The 27,852-nt window shown below is 38.5% G+C and overlaps 1 protein-coding gene across 3 annotated transcripts in view; it reads left to right on the plus strand.

The window, feature by feature from the left end:
- ndst3 (N-deacetylase/N-sulfotransferase (heparan glucosaminyl) 3) overlaps nt 1–24,593 on the plus strand; it is a 43,019-nt gene extending 18,426 nt beyond the window's left edge. Inside the window, exons 6-15 of one of the 3 annotated variants that reach the window (XM_030140579.1) lie at nt 4,816–4,944; nt 12,524–12,706; nt 12,912–13,008; nt 13,883–14,006; nt 14,529–14,703; nt 15,091–15,261; nt 16,198–16,307; nt 19,221–19,323; nt 22,670–22,780; nt 23,385–23,414. In XM_030140579.1, the coding sequence (XP_029996439.1) occupies nt 4,816–4,944; nt 12,524–12,706; nt 12,912–13,008; nt 13,883–14,006; nt 14,529–14,703; nt 15,091–15,261; nt 16,198–16,307; nt 19,221–19,323; nt 22,670–22,780; nt 23,385–23,414 (1,233 nt within the window). Of the gene's footprint in view, nt 1–4,815; nt 4,945–12,523; nt 12,707–12,911; nt 13,009–13,882; nt 14,007–14,528; nt 14,704–15,090; nt 15,262–16,197; nt 16,308–19,220; nt 19,324–22,669; nt 22,781–23,379 lie in introns of all 3 variants that reach the window. The other 2 variants (XM_030140596.1, XM_030140587.1) reach the window with 2 other exon arrangements.
- Nucleotides 24,594–27,852: the final 3,259 nt, after the last annotated feature.

Here is a 27,852-nt window from a genome sequence, read left to right on the forward strand (position 1 = left end):
CAGTCACCGCTTCAGACGGAAAGAATAAAACTCTTGTCACCCATTTCACCTCAGCAAGTTGACTTCATCGCCACCCTCCTTCATGCCTGTCCTCCTCCTCCTCCTCTTCATTCATTTGTCAGTCAGGCTCTTTGTCATCGCTCCCTTATTGACAAAAGAACCAATCACATCTGACACTAAAATTACCAGTCCATGTTGTTCTGCTGTATTTGAATTTTGAGCAAACAATTTGAACAGACAGCTATGTCAATTTCCTAATCAGTTTCGAAGTCTGCTTTTATTTCTTGACATCTTGTCACAGCTTTTTAAAAGGCAGCCTCATTCTACTTCCTTTCAATGCAATGCCAAGCTGACAGTTTGACAGATTATAATGTGTTATTATGCATTATCAATAATAAGAGATTAAGAAGCATCAGTGAATCACTGAATTAGATAACAAGACACTGAACAAAAACACACGCTCAAGATGTCAGGATATAGAAAAGAAAGAGAATAAACAGCAAAACACTCAAGAACAAAAATAGGTTTTAATTATTTTTGTTTCACATAAAAGGGAACGTAACTTGGTACTTGAATCATAGCAGAAAAAAAGCATTTAAAAAGCTTAAGGAAAGAAAAGAATAAAATAAATTAAATCCTTGCAGAAGCTCACTGCTGACCTTAGTGATGAATGCAGCTGTTCTGTTCACATTTCCTTTGAAAGTTTTGTTTCTCTTCTAATAGACATTTTTTTTCTACCTGGAGGTTGTCCCTGTATGAGACTCTAGACGTAGGAGAACAAGGACACATGCAAATCTGATTCATTATTGAAAACTGATGAGGTGAGCTTTCATCCGTTTGGCTTTTCTGGGCTTGTAGCTCTGTTAGAAATGAAGAGAAGTTTAATGATTAGTTGATTATTTTAATCCCTGCTGAGCAAAGATGCAGAGTGTGGGAAACAAAGCATAGTGGACATCCCCGAGTCCACTCTACCAGTGTGCAAGAACTCTGTGGAAAGGCTACTCAGAGGTTTACTTTAAGAATCAGATTTCCTCTATAGTGGACTTCTATTTTCAGTGTTTTCTGGTGAAAATAGTTCTGGGAAGCTCAAGTCTATAAAATAGAATTATCTGCCTGTGTCTTCTCAGTAATATACAATATAATACTGAATCTTCAATATTAAATTCACTCAAGCTCTTTTTAACCATCTTGGTCAAGCACTTTTCTGTCTTCACCTGCAAACATAAAAGTTACTCTAACCATCATTAAGTATTTTACTGTCAGACATCATGTGATGGTTTGTCTACATTAACATTTTAAATCACTTCTTTATAAACCTGCTTCAGAGCGTTTAGATTCTGATGTAGCATCTTGGAAAGTTACTCAGGGACAACACTCTCATCCTTCCTGCTTTCTTTACCTTTCACATTTTTTTCTGTTCCAATTTTCTTCCAATTTCTGTCTATTAATCTCCCCCTCTCCTCTGCCTCTCACTCCATCTTTGTTTGCTCAGAGGAGGACAGGAGATTGTCTTAAGGCTGTAAAATTGGTGTTTGTGTGTCTCTGTCAGGCGATTGAGAGCCACCCACTGGACCCACAGTATCAGAACAAATCAGACTGAGATATGGGATTGCGCGGTGTGTGCACCCGTGCAAACATGCATACTTGTGTGTGTGTGTGTGTGTGTGTGTATTCCTTTTTAAAATGTACTATATCAGTTTGAGCTATAGCTCTGTGGATAATTGGTTTGGTGAAATAGTGCTGAGTGTCTGTGGCTCTGGTGGCCTTCCTTTTCTCTCGTGTGTGTGTGTGTGTGTGTGTGTGCGTGTGTGTGTGTGTGTGTGAACGAGGCTGCAGTGTTTTATAGATAAACCAATATCTGTGCTACTCTCTATTTCACACAGAGAAGTGCTCCACATGGAGTTCACAATAAAGACCCCTCTTCCTCACCCCTTCCTCTTGCACCCTTACTTTAATTCCTCTAATTAACCTAATGAAAAGAAAAGGTGCTTTCTTTTCATCAGTTCTTACACAACACTTGATCTTGCACGCTAATGTTTATTTATATCTTGAGGATATCCTATATGTGCTGCCAAAATACACACAAATGGAATTTTTATTGGATGCATTTATTTAAACCAAAACTCTGTCTTGCTTTATATATGACCATTTGATTCCATAGAAGAGTCTTTCTCATTTTATTTTTATTTGTTTTGCCCCGCATGCATTTGTTTCATTTCTGTCCATCCTAGCCGAGGAATCCCACATCTCTTATTTAGAGGTGACTTCCTTTTTTTTTATGACCTATAGTGTTTATTCCCATTCCCACTGCACCCGAACACAGAAACAAGAGGGGTCAACCATAATACACAACGGCATTCTCAGAAAGAGAGCAATAAACAACAGAAAAAAGACAAACATAATCCTGAGAGGAAATGCTCACGTATAACACCCATATGGAAATCACTTGCATACTGTGCTTTCACCTCATCCCTCCACTCACTCCCACATTTATGCAGCATATAGACCACTTTAGAAAGTACTTTTCTGTCCTTTTAGTCATCCTGCCAATTGGCGTTGTTTCATATGCAGCGGCTTTTCTGAAATTTGTTACCCAGTTCTTAAAAGTAGGCTCTTCAGGAGACCTCTAATTCCTGAGAATAATTTTCTCCCCAGTAATTATTTCCATCCAAATCCAATCCTGCTTTGTTTGTGAGAAAGCAAATAAGTTTCTTCTGAGGTTTTTAGGGAACAAATGAAATCCAGCTCAGGGTTCAAGGATGGAACTCGTGATATGCTTTAAAGAATTTACAAATTGTAGATAAAGGTTCCATTATTCATTCATTCATTCATTCATTCATTCGTTTGTTTTGAGCAGAAGAAAAAAAACGTAACATTTTTATGTATACAAGGAACCAATAGCAGAGCAAATACATTAATAAACTAGAAAAGCACTTGGAGAGAGCAGACCTCCGCCAAGGCAGATCAGTCGTCCATGCCCCCCCCCCCCTTTCCAATCACCACCAAAATGTCATCATTTGTTCTTTGTGCCAGTATCAACATTTCCTGAAATTTTCATCCAAATCTGTCCATAACTTTTTGAGTTATCTTGCACACGGACAAACAGACAGACAAACCAACACCAGCAAAAACATAACCCCTTTGGCGGAGGTAAAAAAGGTGATCAAGACAATATAGCAATTGCCATGTACGCTAGTAATAAAATAAATTTAATATGTAATGTTCAAAAAGGAGTGGGAAGAAGAAAACGTATTAAATCCCACCCCCATCTCACATTTATATAACATAACACATTACTTTTGCTTCCTTAATGATAATGTTACATCTTTTTAGAGTCCTAATAATGTAAATAATAATAGCAATAATAAAAATGGATTAGATTTCTATAGCGCTTTTTTGGACACTCAAAGCACTTTACATTATTGACCCATTACACTGGTTACAAAAAAAAAGTTTTTTGCAAGTTGTCTAAGTTTTTTCTACTGAATTAGGACCATTTTGCACACCTAAATCCAAAAATGACATCTGTTTTTCTCAATCAGGTCAGGTTTTTTTGCTAATTTGATTTTGAAAAATTTGATCTTCTCACAATCTGCACCCAAACTTTATCTTGGTCACCATGTTTAATACCAAAATAAGATTGGTAAGCACACTTAATGAAACTTGTGACTTGATTCCTGTTAGGTACAATGGTGTATTCACCGCAGATGTAGCAGAATACGTCAGGCTTATTTTTGCAAGATCTTCTAGTCGAAGCCATTTCATTCACCTGTAATATTAAAAGAACCATTAATCATAAATTGGCAAAAGTAAAATCTTCAGAACTCATTTATTGCAAGAAATATGAAAGAATTTTGTATCATATGATGTGAAAATGCCCATAAATGTAAGCAAAAATGTTAAAAAGCCAATATGTAGCATAGTTCAGAAAGTTGACCTGATTGAGCAAAATTAATGTGATTTTTGGATTCAGCACACCAAAATTATCCTAAATCAGCTCAAAAAACTTAAACAATAAATTTGTTGTTGACCAGTGTTATTTATTCACTCTCACACTCCCCTTCTGGTGGTGGTGGTAAATAACAGATAGTAAACAGATTAGGAAAGCTGATGTGTATTACACATAGTAGCTATCTAAATGATAGTCAGCATAACTTATAATACAATATATTTCAACAATAATCACATACCAACAATGGAAGCGGAACATACCAACATGGTAAACAACAACAAGCACATACCAACAAAGGTAAGAAAAAGCCAAGGATAGAATGGCCCAGCTGATGTTCATCTGTTACATGGTTGAAAGTGGAGGTGCATTTTTAGTATATTTATAGACAGAAGTGCACCAGATCAGGTAGGCTGTAGAGAAATCCATTATCATCTCCTTCCGTGTGAGTAAACAGTAAGTCACCAAACAGCTTTAGGTGGGGAAATTACCTATCTGTGCTCTAAGAAGTCTAAACCTCACCAGTGTAAATAACCAGTCTGCACTTTATACCTGCATGAAAATAGGGTCTGTACTGCTGTGTTGGACAAATCGTGACTGGACAGCTCATGGAGATGCATTCAGGTAGAAGTTATGTGCCCTTTGACAAGCCTAAAATGACTCATAGACTTTTTTTTTTTTTTTTTTTTGTATCGCAGACAGTCGGGCTTACCATAAAAAGCACAGACACAGACAGGCAGGTTGCCGGTTCCATGTACACCTCAGTGATGTTAATTTTTAGTTCCTGGCTATCACTTTTGCCTGTGTGTATTAAAGATATTAACAAGTTCTTTATTTGTTGCGCGTCTCTATGTGTGTTTGTGTAGGTGCTGCCTCGACAGACGTGTGGCTTGTTTACTCACACCATCTACTATAAGGAATACCCTGGTGGACCTAAAGAGCTGGACAAAAGCATCCATGGGGGAGAGCTGTTTCTCACGGTGCTACTCAACCCTGTGAGTCAGACGAACACATACACACACACACACACACACACACACAATCAAACTCGCACACTCGCAGACACACTTACATGCAAATGGATACACAGTGTGAGAAACAGAGAGGACTGTTACTTTCTGTTTTGATTTTTGTACCTCAAAGAGACACCAACTGGGTTTCCCGCTCTCTGTAAAGGTAACTTCCTCTCTGTCTGGTTCATTCGTTTTCATTTTTGCTTCGTCTGCTCGGTGTGTGCGAGTGTGTGTTTCTGTCTCTTTTCCTGTCAGGGGCTGCTACTCACTATGGAGCTGTGTTCATCTCCCCACTTTAAATTAGGTCTCACCACAGGGGGGTTGCTGTCACATACGCGCACAAACACACACTCGTACACACACACATCCTCCCAATCTCGCTTACCCCCGCTGTGTGTGTGTCAGCTCAACTCGATTCTGCTTTGAATTAAGGAACAGAATTAGGTTTTGGTGGCAGTTAAGATGCTCATCCACATGCACGTGCTCGCGAATGCCCGCATGCACGCAGTTACGCATCGAAATCCGCATGCCCCAACAATCTCTCACTTTCTCTTTCTAACTAAAATCACCCCGGTATGCACGCACAATACACACATAGATGTTCACAAACCAGCAGTAGGCTGTATTGAAGTGTCAGGTAGGGGAGTGCAGAACTAGAGGAGCTGTCAGAACTACGCAAACATCACAGTCAAGCGCAGCCTCGCACAACAACCCAATCTAGCCCATTCTTCTCTCTCAGCACCACCTCGTCTGTCTCACCTCCCTCTTTGCATGATTCCTAATTTTCTCTCTCTCTTTCTCTTTCTTTCTGATTCTCTTTCATTTCTTTGACACTTTCTTCGTTTCATTCTTTGTCTTATTGTACTTTTTTCATTCTTTCTTTGCCTCTTTGTCTTTGAACCGCTTTCGTGTCACTTCATATCTCTTTATTCGGTGTTTGTTTCACTGTTTTGACTCCTAAAACTGATAATAATCTATACATATATGCTTTTTGTTCTGCTTTCAATAGCCCGTCTTGTGATCGTTCAAACAAAAAAAGTCTTTGCTGGTTTCACATTTAGCAGATATTTGCCTTATTTTGCCGTTCCTAACTTCTCAATATCAATAGATGTTTCCTCGAAAAACAAAATTTCCTCTGGCAGCTATAAAGAAAAGTGTTCTACCTTTCCCTTCGCAGAGACAATGGTTTTCTAATAATAGACAAAGAGCCAGGCGGATGGTGTGGAGTAAAGTAGCAGGAGTGTAATTTACCTTTTTCTGTCCAAGGATTGGAGTGGGTTTGCTGAATTGCTTGTTACTGTGTGTATTGTTAAGTGAGACAAATTGCATGAACAGCACGAGCCAGACAAGTGTACCAGACAAAACAGTCACCTCTGCTTATAAATAGTACTCTCGGGCATTTCGAACATGCACAGAATCCTGTAAATTAAGAGTGGGACAGGCTTATTGCGCTGTTTGTGGTCTGTTCAAGAAGATTAGCAGTAATTATAAAGTGGTTTTGGATTGAAGATAAGAGAAGTAAAGACTTCCCCAAGTACCTCTACATTGATATTAAAAATGAAATGCCAATGTTTTCAGTTCTGATAGGGCACTCTAGGCAGAGGTTTAACTGAGGATTTAACAGGAGCAGGAATTACTGACATTGGCAGTTTGAACCGATTTGGAATTATAGACCTGCTCTTGTAAAACTCAAAGTGGCCGATGTTCCCCTTTAAGCTTAGTCTTTGTTTCTTTCTGTCCTTACTGGTTTCTAAACGCATCTGAGAGGAGCTTGAGTGGAGATTTTCAATGTCTTCAGATTCTAAATGGATCATTAACCAATGCACCACCTGGATCCAAAATGGTTTTGTTTACACCGTTCAAGTTAGTTTTCAGATTTTCTGCCTTGTCAAAAACAATCAGTGCATGTGTTATGTTGCATTATGAGTAAACTTGCACATAATTTCACAGCAGGGACATTAATGCATTGCCGATGATATACTAATGGTGACAGTAGTGATGCTGGTGTTGTGATTTTAATTGTTGCTTTTATTAATTAAATATGGTGTGCGTCCTGGCAACAACACTCATTAGTGTTATTATAATGGTAGCGTCATGTTTATGGCATTACAGTAGTAAATTATCCTCTAATTTCATTAAACAGTGATGAAAATGCAACACAATCAAAAGACAAAAACATAGTAAATGAATTATATTGAATGCTACTGAGTGTGTTAAATGTACTTAATATTACAGTAAATTAAGGTAATGAAAAAGAAAAAAGAACTGCACATAAAACCCTAAAACTGCCTTTGAAACCTAAGTACAAAACTCGCTTTGTCGTAACGTAGTGTGAAATACTATAATACTAGAAAATGTGTTATTCTTAATATTGTTAGATGGTTGTGGATAGGTGTATGCTCAGTTAAATGAGGTACATGCGCAGTAAAAAAAAAAGTCACCAAAAAAACTGTCCTGAAAATATGTCCATAAATTAGCAGATATTGTCCTCCAGTAAAACCTGACATGTATTATTCACCTTATGTCACTGCGACTCACTTAGCCCTGTGTGGTAATAGGATCAGACAAAAGGCAGTGCAAGTAGTGCATATGTGTGTGTGTGTGTGTGTGTGTGTGTGTGTGTGTGTGTGTGTGTGTGTGTGAGGGTGTGCGTGTGTTTGTGTGTGTGTGTGTGTGTGTGTGTGTGTGTCTGTTATATTTGCATAACTCTTTCTCTTGATAGCTTTTTAAAGGGCTTTGTTTTTTATTCATATCACCAGCGATCTCATCCCACCATGAACAAACAAACCAAGAGGGAATCCTCTGCCGGCTCACTGCATCTCCGTCGCTCCATCTCTCCACGTACACTTCATATATATTACATAAGGTTCAAAAACCATTCTTGAAAGCCAGAAACTGTCAGATGCAAATTACAGTTTTATTCTGTGTTTCCTCTTTCTTTTGTCCTTCTCTTTCACTCCCTCCCTTTCGTAATCAGTGTAATAAGAGATGAAACTCTTCTTTTGTATCTCTTAATGAAGAGACCTATTAAACATAAAAGCAATTTAAACACTAAATGGGAGCTATCTGAAATGGTGTACTGTACGTCCACACACACACACACACACACGCACATGCAGACTGATGATTCATTTTCGCTTCTCTCGGCTTTATTTCCATTTGCAGACACAAAAGCTTTCATTAGTGTGTGCACTTTGTGCGTGTAATCAATAGTGCTCTGTAGCTCGCTGCTTTAATCCCTCGGGGATTCCTATTGTTTGATTATCGGCACATTGGTAAGATTGTCACTTTCCATTCAGTGACTTTAAATCAAATTACGCCTGTGGTAGCTGTTAACTTCTGACATATCGGACGACTGTATATATCATATGCATATGTGTGTGTGTGTGTGTGTGCGCGCGCGTGCACATGCGTGGATACTTTTGCATCATTCCAGGCACCATCAAAGATCCCCGTCTCACATAAGCTTGACAATCGATTGGACGACCTAGACTCTGCAAACAGCCAATAGGGCACTAGTCATTTCCCAATAAATGTCCAGAGAGATAGTAGGAGAGAGGAAGGAGAAGAGCAGAAAGGGGGGGGGAGACAGGAGGGCCGGGTGAGAAGGTGGCAGACAGATTGAGATTTAATTTTCAGGTCACGGCATCTTGTGTCACTTGAGAATCCAGACACATAGAGAGAGGAAGTGATGCACATATAGACACACAAACACACAGGGGTGCATGTGTCAGCACGCAATATGTGTATGTGTATGTATGTATAAATGTGTGTCTAGCTGACATAAGCAGAGCTGTAGACATATATCAGGGCTGACATTTAGCGCTTAGCTCTGCCACTAAGCTTATTAGCCAAACACCAAATATCAGCGCAATCTCCCCTCCTCCTCCCAGCTCTTTTTTCACCCAGCAGTCGCTCCTTCGTCCTCTGTCATAGGCTCTTCTGACCCTCTGTTTTACACTATACCATCTTGCTTTTCTGTTAATTTCCAGTGATTAGCCTATGTATTGACTTTTGCTCACATGTGAGTAATTCACACTACTTTTTATCTCATTTTCACATTTCACATCTTCCTTCTCTTTCTCTGGAGTCCTTATAGTTACCAAAGGTTTTGAAGGTTTTGGCAGCTCATCAACGCGTACTTTTTTCCTCTCGCTTTCTTGTGCACAGATGCAAACATACAAATGACAAAGTGAGCATAAAGCGTTGAAAACTGCAAAATGGAAAGGCCCAATAAATGTTGACTGGAGCAGGCAGAATAAATTGAATTGAAATCATTAGTTGTATTGACATTCAACTTTCAATTATGCACTGATGAGACAGAAACAGTGAGATGGACTGTGAGTAAGAAAGAAAGGGGAAAAAACACGAAATCAAAGCGCCAGTGCAAGAGCAATAAGGGGAGAGAGGACAAGGAGGGAGAGGAGGGAGAATGAAACCAGGCGGGGGGTGTAGACTTCTTTTTAGTAGCAATAACAATTCAATCACAGAGAACTGTGTGTGGAACTAAGTGGACTGTAATGGGAAACAGGCTGACTAGCTGTTACTAGAAATACACTCCATAGATGGATGGATGGATGGATGGATGGATGGATGGATGGATGGATGGATGGATGGATGGATGGATGGATGGATAGATAGATAGATAGATAGATAGATAGATAGATAGATAGATAGATAGATAGATAGATAGATAGATAGATAGATAGATAGATAGATAGATAGATAGATAGATAGATAGATAGATAGATAGATAGATAGATAGATAGATATTTGTTAAATCTAAAAAGTAATTTCTTCAAAAATGCAATCATGTTAGAGAGGATTGGAGCATGTAGTAACTCAAATACGTGACTGATGTTCACTTAATCTTACAAGACATTGCATTTGTGCATGCTTGTGTGTTTGTTGGTGTGTTTTCTGGAGAACATCGTTCCATGCCGGACTGACATGCTTCATCAGAGCATCTAGGTCAGCATGGGATCGAAGAGAGGGAGAACGAGGGGGGAAACGACATGAAGTGACTTTTTGGAGGAGAGGAGATTGCACCAGAGGAAGATGTTAAAGGATGGGTGGAGAGAGAAATGAAGCTGCGTAGGAGCAATGAGAGGAAAAGACAAAAGACAAAGATTAAAAGACAGAGGCTGCAGGGTTGGGTTGATTCCTCTCATTTTTCTATTTTGCTCCCAGTCCAGTTCCAAGTATGATTGGAGCCCAATTCTGGTGTTAAATTATTAGTGCAGTATTCTTTATTAAAGGCACATAGGGGACTAAAAGCAATCCAATATTCAGGAAATGAGACGTGGCACTAGATGCACAGAAAAGGTTTATATACTTCAGTTAATTGAATTTTTACCCACACTGAGTCTTTCTAAACCAAAAACATTTGGTGCTTGCACTGCATCGGGAGATTAGCACCCTCTCAAGTGGCTTTTTTGGAGATTTTTGTTTTGTTTTGTTTTTAAACTCAGATTAACCTGCCAAGGTTACTCTTCCTGTTTTTGCCTTTGTTACTCTTCTCCTCTTTGCACTTTCTTCTTTTTTTCCTGCAGTTCTTTAATTACAAACACAAATCATCTTCTCTCTCCTCCTTTGTTTAATGTGGCAGCCAGTCCTTAAGACCAAGTCACATAATGAATGTTTCCATTTTCAATAACCGTCAGTATCTTTCCCTCTATGTGTGTATGTGTGATTCTCTCTGTCTTTCATGCACCCACACACATACATATATATTGTACGTACTGCACTCCTTGTTCCTGCACTGCCTGAGTCAGAAATCATCGGGTATTGAGTGGTTTGAAGGGAACATAAATCACTTTTTGATCACCTTGCCTTCTTTCGAAAAGCACATAACAACACAAAAAGAAAGGTGGGAGGCTTTGAAATGGTTTATAGCATCATATTTACTCTTGAACTCATTCATTACTTTTTAGTTCAGAAGGAATGTGCTTTATTTCAATGTAATTTCACCTTTATCTAACATTAGCACTTCAACTTCTTCATTCATGTTTGGAAGGATGAAGTTTCTTGACATTTTGATTCATTAGACAGGAAGAGCAAGCAAACAGTTTTTATTGGCTTGTGTTTCTGTTGTTTCTGGTTGAGTGAATGGTGATGCCTTGACAGCGGTTCCACATTGTTGCTCTAACATCAGCTAGATTGATATGAAGCAGACGAGTCCGGGTGGTGCGCTGCTAGTTTGCTTAAAGTGAGGGCAAGATAAAGCAGTGGCAAATTCACACAGCTGCCAGTTGCTCTGGGATAAAGAGCAATGAACATGCATGAACAATTACACTAACATGCACAGACGCCCTTGCGTGAAAAGAAACGTCTGGCATTCATATCCTCGCTTTCTCTTTTTCCCTCTAGTTACAGAGAAACATACAGCTAGCCACACACGTCTGATCCACTTTCTCCCCCCCACAGTGACTCTCTGTGTCGCTCTCTCTCACTCACAGACACACACACACACACATCTCCCATCAGTTTTCAGAAGCAATCAGTATTCCGAACAGCTTTCCAGGTTGGCCGGACGCTGATCCATCAAACCCCGACACTGTGTCGCTTTGTATCTACGGCAACCTTCAGCGCAAAAGAGTCGCACCGACAGTCCTCTGTCACCAAGAAAATGCACTGTGTATGCCTGTGTGTGTGTATGTGTGTGTTTGTTCACACTGATAGGCATTTCCCCAAATGTACTGACACACGTTTGTACTCATACAGACATGCTCAGACCAACCAAATAATTCATATCTTAATGGCTGATGTTACCATTTCATCCAGACACTTCACATTCCCGAGCGCCCTCCAATCACAAAGGAAGCATGTGCACAAGTGTATAGGAGTGTATGTGTGTGTGTGTGCGTGTGTTTGTGTGTGCGCGTGTATGCACGTGTGCATTTGTCTGTAGCAGCTATCTTAGCTTGTCTCTTTGATCAGCCTATAAAAGCACTGAGGCGTGGACAGATAGCCTGGACCAACACACTATCGCTTGTTCTCTCCCTCTGAGCTCCCCCTTGTCTCACACACACATTAACTGTCATGAACACTTTGACACACTCTGAAACACTCTCCTGTGTGTAACTGCATCTCTCCCATCACCCAGTGGCTATGAGAGGCATTATGCTGCCTCCTCAACTTTACTTGAAAGCAGTGAATACAACACTCTCAGTTTATCTGTTTTCTCTTTAAAACTTGAGACTGTGTTTCTCTGGAAGTTGAATAATCTTATAATCTTATGTAACAAAAGCGAGTGCGTGACTATGAAATGTGATAGCAAGTATTGATAGCAATGGCCATTTTTTTCAGTTTTTTACCAAACTGTTACACTGTGAGAAGGAATCAGTTTTCTGTCGGCTGCAGTCCTATTAAACATAAGTACATTTACAGCCTCCGACTTTCATAAACACTGGAACTCAGAGAGTGAGATTCTGACTCCTCACAATCGTACCCAATAAAAGAAAAATCCTGCTCCACTGTTTGATCTTTTGCTTATCTCTATGCAACAATTTAATCTGTCTCTGTCTTAATCTTAATCTGTTTTCTCCTCTTCTCCTCCCAGATTAGTATATTTATGACCCACCTGTCAAACTATGGCAATGATCGACTGGGTCTTTACACTTTTGTCCACTTGGCCTCCTTCCTACGCTCATGGACAAACCTGAAACTTCACACACTCCCACCACTTCAGCTTGCGCACAAGTACTTCCAGCTCTTCCCTGAACAAAGAAACCCTCTCTGGCAGGTGTGTTTGCTTATGCATCCACCCACATATAAGGGCTTGTCTGTTTGTGTTTTCACATTCTACCTGTGCATTTGCTCATAATGAGATATTCTCATTACGTTGTAACTGTTTGGATTTGGCAGATGTACATTAAATGAATAAAAACCTCATGCTCCATATATGCATTACTTTAACTCTTAATTTTCTTCATCCTGTGCTCCTGCAGAACCCATGTGATGACAAACGACACAAAGACATTTGGTCTAAAGAGAAAACCTGTGACAGATTACCTAAGTTTATGGTGGTGGGACCACAGAAAACAGGTAAGCTACACACAAACGTACTCCAAGGCATTCACATGAAACAAAGAGAATTCTTTTGTGCTCCCAGGTGTGTAGATTCTACACATAAGAGCCTATTCATTTAATACCCCACTCCTCTTTGGTCCTGTCAGAGGGAGACAAAGGATGAGGCTCTTACTTCCTTTCTTCCACCCACATACTATCTACTTTAGATGCATAGATATGGTACTGAGCTAGCACCCTCACCCTCATTCTCTTTTTCTTACTCTGTCTTTGTCAAAGAGCAAAATAAGAAGAGATTATTAAAAGTCTCATATTGTCTGTGGTGTTCGTGTGATTTCAGGAATTCCAGTTGCTGAGGTGAAGGGGCCCTGTAATGCTCTTATAACACTCTAATGAACTACATGATCATTTCTTAAATGAAAGGTGTCTTCCCTATAGCAACAGCAGCAGCCAAACAATGCATGAAACCTCGTTTTACTGAAAGATATGCCGTCTATGTCAGAGATATTGGAACAAAAAAAAAAAAAAGACTGAGTAAGGAGGGGGGTATTGGAGGTTATGTGGGAATAGGTGTAAAGGGAACTGGGTGGAAAAAGAGCTGCAGAGGGTGAGACAGAGGGCATGGCCAGAGCCCCTGTGCTGATTGGTGTCAAATAGTTTTGAATCATTTGATGGGGAGGTCTCTAATCATTGCACACACACACACACATGCACACACACATACACACATAGTGTATTCTCAGCAAGATATAAATCTTGTGCTGAGGGGAAAAAATCATCCAGTATGGATCAGTGGATGACAGCTCTCACACACACTGACACACACACACATGGACTACTCTCTGCTGAGCAGAATTAACGAGCCAGTTATGAATTATGCCCTTTCTTCCAGGAACGACGGCACTTTATCTCTTCCTGCTCATGCACCCCTCCATCTCCAGTAACTTTCCCAGTCCAAAGACGTATGAAGAGGTCCAGTTCTTCAACACCAACAACTATCACAAAGGAATCGACTGGTGAGGATAAACACACTAATCCTCATCTTTCATTCTTTCTGTTTACCTTTTTATTACTTTGAAGCTGAGGTGAAATGAATGACTTTAAGGATGCAACACTTTTATGTGTCTTGCAGACATTAAGCAGTTCAAAACAGTTCCTTCAGAATGATCCTTTTAAGGCTGTATACATAAGCCAACAGACATATGGCTCCCTAAATTGACCCATAAATGGTAACCCATTTAGCTGACAGAGACAGCTGTTGCATTTTCCAAAGTCATCCACAGAGGACTTGACTCTGAGAATTCTTTATTAAACCGTGTATAAATTATATGTCTCTCTTTTAAAGTTGTTGTCTTGCACAAATAACGATAAAGTACTGATGAGGACAAGAAGTTTTTGACTTTACGAGTTCCACCTGACTTTGAAAATGTGTAAAAATAAGGCCATGCAGATTCTACTTGTTTATTGTTCTGTGTCATTTGTATCACAGGTGTGCAAATGTGCACTTATGTTTTGTGTGTCTTTTTTTTCCACTTTAGGTACATGGAGTTTTTCCCTGTGCCCTCTAATGTTAGCACAGACTTCCTGTTCGAGAAGAGCGCTAACTACTTCCCCTCGGAGGACTCTCCAATTCGAGCTGCTGCCCTACTGCCCAAGGCCAAGATCATTACTCTGCTCATCAACCCATCTGACAGAGCCTACAGCTGGTATCAGGTACATACACAAACACACCACACTTAGATAACATTAGAGGCCAGTGATCACTCAAGCTACTTACTTTACTGTATGGTTTGCCCCATCTCTTCATTGATCTGAATTGAGTCTGATTTCTCCCCGTGATGTGGATTTAATGAGCCTGCTTTATGTCTGAAAATGGGAAATGCCAGAAGACGACATCAAATCATAGCTTCAGTCAGTTTGAATAATGAAATGTGAATGTCAGCACAGTCCTAACGGAAATATTCTGTCACTATCCATAAAAAATTCTTTCTCATGCAGTTATGAATATCACTTGATGTGGAAGGAAAAGACTTACACCTGCTGTGCAATAAACAATAAAAGTCAGGTCTTTGAAGCATATGTGGTTGTATCCCTCCACAGCATCAAAGAGCTCATGAGGATCATGCAGCCCTGCGGTTCACCTTCTATGATGTCATTAGTGCCAGACCAGGGGCACCAGCAGAGCTACGCTCCCTGCAGAGCCGCTGTCTCATCCCTGGTCTGTACTCCACACACCTGGAGAGGTGGCTCACTCATTACCCTGCTAACCAGGTATACACCCACATGACCTATGCACATTTTTAGAATCTAACCTGATCTATAATGTAAAGTTTTTAATATGAAATGATACAATTTGTACTTTCTTCTATAGCAACATATACACAAATCAAATGTGACATTACAGGCTTAAATTGAGTTGTAAATTTATAAATTATGCAAGGACAGTACTATGTGAAATTATTATAGATTATATTTTATGCTTATTACTAAGTGTACTTTCTGTTTAGATAGACACAATGCCTATTTGATTAGTTTGGCAGTGGTTAGGTTACATTAGGTTTACTATGATGTGTTATGTCTGCTTTTTAACTTTTATGGCGGTCATTAAAATGAAAAATGAAAGAACTCTCACTGAAGAAGCTATGCCTGTGCTTTAAGATTTACACAGGACCTTAGGATATGCTCAGTCCCTTAAATAATTACCTGTGTGGGGGTTACTAATTACAAGTTACAGAGTTGAATTATTAAATTACAAAATAAACGTAACTGTAGTCAGTACGATACTGAGGACAAAAAAGAAAAATTTAAAGTACAGTTGTGAAACTAAATTTTTTCATTTGTAAAAGAAGGCGTTAGGTACTACAATATTAATTTTGGTCAAAAGCTTAAATGTCAAATATAACAGCCAACAATGGGTGGCCATGTCATTAGACAAAAACATATTTCAGTGCTGGAAATGTAACAACCTGAAATTTGAAAAAGACTCACTAACAAAATTGCTTCCATGTTTGTTTTGTGTTTATAATAGTTTTTAGCTCGTATCAAAACATCTCCTTACAAAGTAACCATTAAATAATGAAACATGAAAAAGTACATTTCTTTGATAAAGTAATTAAATAGTTGCAATGATTTTTCATTATCTTTTGAATAGAATAAACAGTGATACGTAATCTGTCAACCTCTTCACATCTGTTTGTGTCTGTGCAGGTGATGATCATAGACGGCCATCAGCTTAGATCTGATCCTGCAGCTGTTATGGATGAAGTCCAGAAGTTCTTGGGTGTCACTCCTCATTTCAACTACTCCCAGGCCCTCACGTAAGTTTCTTCCACCTGTCTGTCTTAACTGCCTTATTCTCCATCTCCGGTGGTCTGGGTTAAGGACACCTTTCGACTGCCACACCACTTTTGACAGAAATAACTGTAGCGGTTCAAGGTGTAATGAGTCTGACAGTCAAGTGTGTGAAGCCTGACATCTACTGGTGGTGAGCAGCAGGGTACTAAACTGGCCATCACCTCTTTACCAGTCGTAGGGGCCAGGTGGCGTCAGTCGCTGGCAAGTACAAAAGGTAGTGATTCCACCTGGCACTTGTCTGTCTGTGTTAGTGTTGAGTAAATACAGATATAGAAGCAAAAACACAGAGAATCCAAGTGAAATCAGTTGTGCAGCATCTATGAACTACCCTGCAAATATGCTTCTATTGCAATTAAACAAATAAATGTGCAAATACAGGAAGTGTATAAATAAACGCGATTGAAGCAAACATTACATGTATTATAAACAAGTCGTAAACATTATTGTGACACATGCAGAATGAAACACTAAATATACATTTGACATGATGACGACCCGTTAGACGCTTAATATTCTCGAAGCCACTCCTAAAACAGGCAATCCTCAAGAGTTTATCTCCTTATTCTCAAGAGAATTAGTTTTTTTTCTCTCGCCTGTCTCTTTCAAGTCATTCACAGTTAGAGATGTTGCATGTGACCTTTAAGTTTTGGAGGAGCGGTAAATTGTTTCTCAAGCACCACTCATCAGAATGCAATCTGCTTGTGAGCCCTCAAATCTCCAGACAGGGACATCCAGAATGTGTAACTCAGATTGGGACAGAGTGTGCCTCTCTCTTGAATCACAAACCCACATGCATACAAATAATTTGCAAAGAAATGCATTTTGACAGAATAATAAAGAAGGAGTCTGTGTGTGTGTGTGTGTGTGTGTGTGTGTGTGTGTGTGTGTGTGTGTGTGTGTGTGTGTGTGTGTGTGTGTGTGTTTTGGGTAAAGGCCGAGTTACACAAAAGCCTAATCTTTCTTTTCTCTTTCTCATTCTTCTGACATGGCAGCAGTCTGACAGATCCTCAACACTGAAGCCTATTTATTTAATCCCCCTCTCCTTTCTTCCTCCTGTCCTGTCAGAGGAAATCTGAAGGAGATCCACTTAGCTCTTTTTTCTCTTTTATTCATCCACTGATGCATACAGATAAAGAATAATATTTGCATCTCTCCACCAGACCCACAAAAGCCCTTATCATTGCGCTGCCAAACAGCAATTACCAACAATAATGCATAACTTTTGATCCACTTTGTTAAGCTAGTTGTGTTATAATACTACAAAGGCAGTGCACATAAATAAATAACACCTCATTAGAATTTGCTAAAATACATATATTATTATTTTGCATCTAAAAAAAACAGAACATCTGAGTTATGAGAAGTTTAGAAGGTGTCTGTGGGGGTTCTTTCTGGCTACTCCAGCTTACTCCAACAGATGAACATACATCTTTAATAGGTTAATTTTTGACTCTAAAATGCCCCTTAATGTGAGTGTGAGAGTAAATGGTAGTTGGTCTCTATATTTGATGAACTGAAAACGGAAAATGAATAAATAACTGAATGTGTAATATGTAAAAATATGCGCAAAATCAAACCAAAATATGCATATGGTGCATGAAAATTGCATGTGATATATGCATGCGTATGTGTACATATACTGTAAATACACATGCTGATACAAATGCAAATACAGTATATTTGAGTGTATTTCAGATGTTTTCTTTTTAACTTTCTGCTTTCACATTTCAACTCTCATTTCTCTTTCTTTTCTCAGAGGCAAAATATTGTATATGATATAACCTTTACTGTATATGTCACAGTGTTATGCTGTCTATGTATGGGTCTATGTATTGACTTTTACAATAACAACCTGGAAAAGATGCAGCAGGAGGAGGTAGAGCGGGTTGTCCAATAATCAGAGGGTTGGCAGTTTGAATCCCTACACTTCAACACAACATCCTATGTTCCATTGTGTACTTCACTCACCTTACCTCACTGGTACATGAATACTGGGTATGAATGGTGGTCGGAGGGGCTCGGTTTGACACGGCAGCCACGCCTCCGTCAGCCTGTGGCTACAGATGTAGCCTACCACCACCAGTGTGTCAGTGTGAGAGTCCTTGGGCAAGACACTTCACCCACAAGGATCAAAATGGATAGATCTAAAATGTAAAACACTATATTTAAAATAAATCAAGCAGTCTCATTCGACAAGGTTTGAAAAACACCGCAATGTATGATGTATTACATTATATATACAGTGTGGAAAATGCAATGAGTGTACTGAGTTTTTGAATAATTTATGAAAGTAGTCTCAGAAAAAAGATTACCAATGGCAGCGTTTGGTAAAATGTGTAAGGGAGCAGTAGAATAAATATGTTTAAAATTGATAAATATGCATTTTCATCATCTGCTGGGGTAAATGACGGCTACTGCATATACAAATAGAGCAACTCTGCAAATTTCCTTGGTGTTTGTTTTTAATAATGTGAACTAAATTGCATTTATTTATAATAAGAAATAAACAAAAGATAATAAAAATAATAATAATAATGTATTTCTAATTAGGTTTTTCCTTTTTTAAACTATGACCATTATCATTGTATTTGCATTTTGACCAACCTTTTTCCCATTGTGTTTCTGCTCTGAAATGAAGAGTGGGAATGGAGGCACGACGAAGGGAAAGAGATGAAATGACACGTTAATGTAGAGATAGAGCTAAAGAGTCTGAGACAGACAGGGAGTCTACTGGAGGCATAGTGACCTTAGACGACTCAGTTTTTCTGCAGTAATTTCCTAAAAAAGAAGAGGCTGTGTGTTCTTTTACGCCACTATGCTGGGTTAGTTTTCAAAGAAACATTTTTTTATCGGCTTGTCCGTCTCTCCCCACTCAGGTTTGACCCTCAGAAGGGCTTTTGGTGCCAGCTCCTTGAGGGAGGAAAGACAAAGTGTTTGGGAAAGAGCAAAGGCAGGAAGTATCCTCCTATGGAACCAGAGGTAAGTTTGCTAGTTTTGATTAAGGGGGATTTATTCTCAGTGGAAAAAAAAAAGAATTCTATATGCGTTGAATAAAATGTCGATAAAAGAGAAAAGCAGAAATTTGACTGACAGCAACAGCCCGCAGTCACCTCCATCGTTGAGGCAAAATTTCCCACAGGGCTCAGCGTCAGGGAGGAAACTGTCAGCCAATCAGATCCAGCCAGAAAGTTACAACTTAATTATGGGGACTCAATAGTGACACAACACCACCTGTGAGAAAGTGGGGAATGGGGATTAGGATGCGGGGAGAAAGGGAGAAGGGAGGACAAAATCCAATCCATCCATCTTGTCCTGACTAAAGATTCCACAGAGGAGAGCTGCACACAATCAATCACACATTTCCTTTCACACGAACAATGACACACATACAGCTCTGGAAAAAAATAAGAGACCACTGCAAAATTATCACTTTTTCTGATTTTATTATTTATAGGTATATGTTTGAGTAAAGTGAGCATTTTTGTTTTATTCTCTAAACTACCAACAACATTTCTCCTAAATTTTAAACAAAAATATTGTTATTTAGAGCATGTATTTGCAGAACATGACACATGGTCTAAATAACAAAAGATGCAGTGTTTTCAGACCTCAAATAATGCAAAGAAAACCAGTTCATATTAATTTCTAAACAACACTAGGCCTGTAACGGTACACGTACCGAACCGTTTCGGTACATACCTGTTCGGTTCGGTACACAGCTGTACCGAAACGGCACAGTATGTTGAGAAAAAGAAAAAGGAACGAAAGACGTTGTTTGATGCGGAACTTTAAATCTGCGCAAGTTCCACACGGACATATTGACAAATCGTACCCTGCTCACGCGCACCCGTACACAAAGTGGCCTAAACAGTTGGTTATCTGTCCTAAAATAAATAATTAGGTTAATTTTTTGTTGTCAAAGTTTCTCTTCAGTTTGTTTAAACAGAATACCAGTTTGTCCTCTTGTTAATGTTGCACTTCATGTGGAATTTTTTTTGGTATTTTTATGCAGATTGTGAACTGACAGAACTGTGATTTGATTTTTGTTGTTTGTTCAAAACTACCTGTCAGGGAAAAGTGCAATACTAATGTTTACAATACATTTAGTAATATTAATAATTCATTTCATTTTCTATGTGATTTATAGCAGCAGAATAATATTCCTGTTTTTCTATATTCTATTGTGTCAAAAAATTGGGGGAAAATTTTTCAAAAATTCATAAATGTATTAAAGACATTTTGAGGGGTTTTCTTTCTTCCCGTACCGAACCAAAAAAAAAAAACGAACCGTGGCTTTCAAAACCGAAAACGTACTGAACCGAAAATTTTGTGTACTGTTACAGGCCTAAACAACACAATACTAATGTTGTAACTTGGGAAAGGTTCAGACATCAATATTCGGTGGAGTAGCCCTGATTTTCAATGACAGCTTTCACGTGTCTTTTCTCTCCTCCATTGCTGTTGGATGACTTTATGCAACTCCTGGCAGAGAAATTCAAGAAGCTCAGTAATGTTCCATGGCTTGTGACCATCCATGTTCCTCCAGAAGTTTTCAAAGTGGGTTCAAGTCTGGACATTGCGCTGGCCATGACAGGGTCTTCATCTGGTGGTTCGTCATCCACACCTTTATTGACCTAGCTGAGTCCAGGAGCATTGTCCTGATAGAAGAACAAGTCCTCAGAGTTTGGGAACATTGTCAGGGCAGAAGTCCAGCAGTTTTCAACAGTTATTTTTGATTCCAATTACTTTTGCGGTACTAATAACACTGTTTTTGCCTATTGTAAGAAGATAGTGATGGCAACAGTAGTGGTTTCTATAGTTCTCCTTCTTAAATGAGACATGGATCAGGTGTTTATTCAGTAGAATCAGGTGTGTTTGTGTTGGAATTCAACAAACACAGGAATGGAATGGCTGTCATACATGCAGACATGCTGATTTCACAGGAAATAGCAGTGGTCTCTTAATTTTTTTTTAGAGCTGTAGATACAATTCATCTTCACGTGTGTTGTGTGTGTGTGTATTTGTTGCTTTATTTGACACGGACAGTGCTCAACAAAACACACAAACATAAAAAAGTCTAAATGAACCAAGGTTAAAAGGGTCAATTTTCATCTGTTGTCCCTGGCCTGATGTTAAAAGGCAGCGTAAAACTAGAGACAATGTAGAAATGAAAGAAAAGGTCACAAATAATCCAAAACATTAATAAAAACAGACGTGTGCATGACAGACGTGTGAATGTCAGTTTTAAGACAAGTTAGAATCCATCCACATACGTCATTTATCCCTCACATGGTTCATAGCTGAGCCATGGTGCCCCTGGATGTGAACCTTTAAAGACCTAGAGCTATTTTTGTGGTCACATTTTGTTTTCTCCATCTAATCTTTCCTAAGTAATTTATCACCATTTCTTATAATATCATCCTCTGCATTGTGCATTTTTCTGTGAAAATCTAATACTTTTCCTTTATTCAATTTAGAGATCATGTAGATTTTCATGAACGCTCAGATTAAATTCAAAGGTTATTATATTAAAAACAAAGAAAGTAAAAGCAGCTTTTTCCGCAAATGTATTAAGTGTACGTAAAAATAAGTGTCTACAACCACTTCCATTTATCACACTACATGGGGTCTGTGGGTGAAAATGACTGTTTTCCTGGAGTCTCTGAACATCCAAATAAATCATATTTGATGCCACTGAAAACAGACACAGAAACTGCATTTTACCTGAATTATTTCCTTGTGTTGATAGGATTGGTGGTTCAGAGGTTGTCAGTCATTTTAGATCAGTAGATGCTTTTGGTTGCCAAGGGTTACACCATATTTAATTAATCAGTCAATCAATCACTCCCTTTACTTGTCCCCAGTGGGGCAATTGCTTTGCAACAGTGGGATCAACACACGAATACACATGAGTTGATCAAATACATAAATACATAAAAAATAAATATACTCAATCAGTAAAGGTAAAAATATAGATAAAAAGTATGAATATAAAACCACAGGATTTCCAACCAGTAAAAACAAAGAGGGTTAAAAACAACACTACAGGTAAACTATCATTTTCTCCTGGAGAGGACCGAGACAACAGATCTCACTGAACCAACCTAATGATTATCCTGTTTCTTTTACTTCTGCATTACATCATCAGTTTTAAACATCATTTATATCTGTCTTCCTTTTCTATTTCCTCATGCCTGTTTCCCCCTTTACTCGCCACTCGCTCGTGCTTCATTCTAAATTTCATCTTGCACAAACCGTCTTTCTATGCCGTTGCTTATCTGTCCATTCATTTCACCCTTTTTTTTTTTCCTCTCTCTCTTTTCAGGCACGTGCATATCTCTCCAGGTACTACAGGGAGCACAACGTGGAGCTGTCAAAGCTACTGCATCGCCTTGGACAGCCTCTTCCCTCCTGGCTAAGAGAGGAGCTGCAGAAGGTCAGCAGCATTAAACTCTGTGACTCTCATCACACCTACATACCAATGCAAGTTAAAGCTAAATGAATTTGCATCAGCGTCTCTGAATGAAAAATAGTCCCTGAGTTAAACTTTACAAAACAAGCAAGCAACAAGAGCCGTTTGGATAGTGTCAGTGGGAGATGCATTCAAAGGAAAGAGAAACATTGCCTGCTTGTTTTCTGATCTTGCTCACCTTCAAAGCCTGTCAAAGCCTTCATAACATGCACTTAAAAATTTGACTCCATAGTGTAAGTACGGTTGCTGACAGCAGTCTCACCTTGATCTCTGCCAAAGCCACTTTCTTATGCTGTGCTTAAAATTGTTTGTCTCTCTGCATTTTGTCTTCGGATTTGTTTGTGCTGCTGTTTATGAATCAGAGGGAGCCACTTGACAAGTCTGCCTATGTTTTTCGGTCCATTCGTTGCGCATTCAAAGCACATTTTATTTTCTGTTTTCATGACTGGCATTTGAATCAATAAGTAAACAGAATGTAATTAAATTGCTTTTTCTGTTTTTCCTTTCCCACTTCTCTGTTTCCCTCTTTACCCCCTTCCCTCTGTCTTTGCCTCTTTCTTAAGGTTAGATAACCTTTGCATCCATGCACCAGGGTTAAAGGTCAAGGGTCAAAGTCCTGGAAGCACCCAGGAGCACCTGACCATCAGATGCACTGTCTGTGGCCTTTAAGTGATCCCTTAGGTGAAGACAGGGACAGGGTGCCTTGTGTCACCTCGGAGCTGTGACGCTGCTGAAGAGAGCAGAAGTCGTGAAAGCGCAAGAAACTCTGTGGAGACTCTGAGACTAATGAGGATGGATGGATGGATGGATGGATGGTCACAGTTTCAGCTGCTCATATAGCTCTTAAATGGGACTAAAAGGAAGAACCACGTTATAACGACGGAGAGAACTATGGGAGGAGCATTTGCCCAAACCCTGTTCAGAAGTGTGGTAACCTCTTGTGCAAAGACTGCAGTGACTTCAATGGTTATTATAATTATTTCTTTTTGTTTTGTTTTAGTTTCACCTTTAATTTATAATGCCAAGACAGCGCTGGTCAGCTGTGCGTGGTTCCCATAGAGATGACTTTGGATTTAGTTCTGTTCCACAAGAAAAACAGAAAAAAAGACAAAAACAAATGCATCCTGTGTGTGTTTTGGTTTTCCTTGTTTTGTTTTTTTTTTTTTTTGTTTTTTTACTTTCTTCTGTAATGAGAGTGACTAAGTATTAAGAGCAAGATGATATTTTCAAGTGCATAGGCTCAGGGTGAGATACTTGCTGTTATTTTTTATCATAGACTCGTTGTTTTGGGAGCTGTTCTGTTTTTTAAGTTAAGCTAGTTTCTGATAGATCTGTTAGTCTTCTGGTAGTTCACCCTTAGTGGTGTCGCCTGAGGCTCTCACTGGAAAGTGTAGACTGGAAATGAGTCACTGAAACAAGAGTCATTGCCAGCTCATTATTTTCTTGTGACAAGCCATGCAGAAAAGCGCTATGTCCATTTAGAAAAGCTTGAGTGCTTATAATGTAAGCGCTACGGACTGAGAGGAGACACGGATTTGTTGGGAATAAACTGACCAAAATGAGCCTAATGGATATGACACTTAATTCCAGGACTCTTCAGTAGCTAATGTAACGCAGTCGACTTTTATTTTGTCAATGTCTCATTTAAGGTTCAACCTCCTTTTTTTTCCCTTTTCAAAACCAGTGGCCTACATTGTTTAGCTTCAATTTGAATGCAAAAAACACCTAAATGTCAAACACAGAAACCAAAATTAAAGAAATGATATAACTGACGGCATAACTTGTTGCGTTTTTTGGGTTTTTTTTATGACAAATGCAGCACATACATGCCACACATGTGGCAATACACCTCCAGATGCACATTTAAATGGCTGATTATATCGATGTCTAATTCTCTATAGCAGGGATGTCACACTTATTTTAGTTCAATAGGATCTGTAGTGGGCCGGACCAGTAAAGTAAAAACATAAGTGTTGCCAGGCGCAACAAACCCCACCCCTCACACATATTGTAGTTTATTTTGGCATGGATACAGCTGATGTCAGCATATCAATTGCCTTTATGTATGTGCCAAGTTTGAAGTACATTGAAACAAAATTGATGTTTTTATAGAAAAACACGACTCTCTGAAAACTGAAGATTTTAACAAAAGTATTTTAATATTGAAAAGCGATTTAACAAAAGGCGCTCCCAAGGAGGATATATAAAATTACTCAAAAAAAAAAATCTCTATGATAAACAAAAACCCTTACAGAAAAACTGAAGCAAAAACTGAAAAAACATGAAAAAATCTGGTTGGCCACTTGACATGAACATGTTGACAGATTCAAATGAAATGGCACAAGACAAATGGAGACAGGACTATTTAATAATAATGGATTAGATTTCTATAGCGCTTTTCTAGACACCCAAAGCACTTTACATTATTGATCCATTACACTGGTCAACAACAAATTTATTGTTTAAGTTTTTTGAGCTGATTTAGGATAATTTTGGTGTGCTGAATCCAAAAATCACATTAATTTTGCTCCATCAGGTCAACTTTCTGAACTATGCTACATATTGGCTTTTTAATATTTTTGCTTACATTTATGGGCATTTTCACATCATATGATACAAAATTCTTTCATATTTCTTGCAATAAACGAGTTCTGAAGATTTTACTTTTGCCAATTTATGATTAATTGTTTTTTTTAATATTACAGGTGAATGAAATGGCTTCGACTAGAAGATCTTGCAAAAATAAGCCTGACGTATTCTGCTACATCTGCGGTGAATACATAATAAATAATAAATACATCCTGTTAGAAAATGATTTTTTTTCTCTTAAAACCTATTTTGGGTGAGAACTATATAGAAAAAATCAACTGATAAAGTCACAAAAATGTAATCAATTTTGTGAAAAGATCAAATTTTTCAAAATCAAATTAGCAAAAAAACCTGACCTGATTGAGAAAAACAGATGTCATTTTTGGATTTAGCGGTGCAAAATGGTCCTAATTCAGTTGAAAAAACCTAGACAACTTGCAAAAAACATTCTTTTCTAACCCAGTGTTATTCATTCACTCTCACATTCTCCTTCTGGTGGTGGTAAACTACACCTGTAGCCACTGTAGACAGAAGTGTGGCTGCCAATTTGTGCCTCTGACCACCACCAAACATTCATACACCAGTGTGAGTGGAACTGGAGGCAAGGAGGGTGAAGTGCCCAAGGACACAAAGGACTGACTAGGATAGAGCGGAATTCAAACTGCCAACCCTTCAGTTATTGGACGACCCGTTCTACCACCTGAGCCATGGTCGCCCTATACATGAGATAGGGGGACACAGGTGACACCAATCAGGGGTGGGGCTAACAATCACACTGACGAGAAAACACACAAAGGGGGGAAAGTCAGGGTCTGAAATGAGAGGGAAGGGATGTATACAAAATAAAGCAGGAAGTGCAAGACAGGACTAAATGTGAACGACTCTAACTTAACATAAAGTGACTAATCAAACAAAGACAAAACACTGAAAACCTAAGACGAGACATGAAACATTAACATGACTAACACACCTGACGAGACATGACAGACATTTGAAATTTCACTCATTGTAAGTAAATGGGAGATAAAAAAATAGATTTAAAAAAATTCATAAAAAATATGAACTTTGACCTACTTTTCCCAAAATGTAATCAGATCTATTCTGGTCACTGGCAATCTATAAACCCAATTTGGTATGAATTCAACCAATGGTTTTGCTGCTACAGACATTTGAAATTTTGCCCATTATAAGTAAATTGGGGGAAAAAAAGATTTTAAAAATTCATTAAAAAATGTTTTGAACTTTGACCTACTGTTCCTAAAATGTAATGACATCTCTTCTGGGTCACTGGCAATCTATAAACCCAATTTAGTATGAACTGAATCAATAGTTTAGTGCTGCTAGAGTGTTAACAAAGAAACAAACAAACCAAACCAAAAACAATACCCCTTGCCTCCCCTTCTGAGGATGGGGTAATAATATGTAAATAATGTAAATTCCACACTTTTCTCTATGTTTTAGAGTGAAAAAAGTAAAATTACACAAAGAAAAAATTAACATCTATAAACTATCCTTTAAAAAAACTTAAATTTATCAAGAAAATTAAGTGTCATTTTAACAATATTATGCTTCAGCTTCTCATTTACACAAGCACATGACAACTTACAGATCACAGTGGATCTACACCTACACAAAAAATCCCCTATGGGAGGAATAAAGTATCTATCTATCTATCTATCTATCTATCTATCTATCTATCTATCTATCTATCTATCTATCTATCTATCTATCTATCTATCTATCTATCTATAAACATTTAGTAACAGGCATAATATTGTTAAAATTGCTCTTCATGTCTCTTTAGAAATTGCAGGTTCATAATTGTTTTACGAAAGCACAGTTTATAAACGCAAACATTGTCATAAGTAACGTATTTTTCTTGTCCAGCCCACTTTAGATCAACTTGGGCTGACTGTGGAATCTGAAATAAAATGATTAACATCTTCTGTGTAATTTTTGCATTTCACAAATTCATCCCACTGGCTGAACTGGACCCTTTAGCGGGCCATATTTTTACACCTGTGCTCTATAGTGAGTTAAAATGACACAGGTTATATATTTTCTGATGAATCTGTGCTCTGTCGAGTGTTGATCCATCACTATTGGGACTTACCTCCTGTATAGAGCAGATACAGATATTTGCCTATTGACGTACCACAGACCTTGGTGCAGAGCAGTCTGGGAGAGATATGTGAAAAAATACATCCTATCCATCACTTTGGAACTACTCAGTATATCACATGTGACACAGAGCATCAGAAGGAGTAAAACGAACTTTTTCAAAGTGTTTGATAGATCGTTGTGAAGGTTTGCAAGGCCAGACTGAATTAGTCAATCTGATGTTGAGCTGTTGGCAGATTTTTTTTTATACGTTCATAAAATGTATCACATATGCAATAAACCTTGAATTTGATGTACTGCTTTTAGATTACCAAAGCAATAGGATA

This window comes from Sphaeramia orbicularis, chromosome 1, assembly GCF_902148855.1.
Source record: "Sphaeramia orbicularis chromosome 1, fSphaOr1.1, whole genome shotgun sequence".
Lineage (NCBI taxonomy): Eukaryota > Metazoa > Chordata > Actinopteri > Kurtiformes > Apogonidae > Sphaeramia > Sphaeramia orbicularis.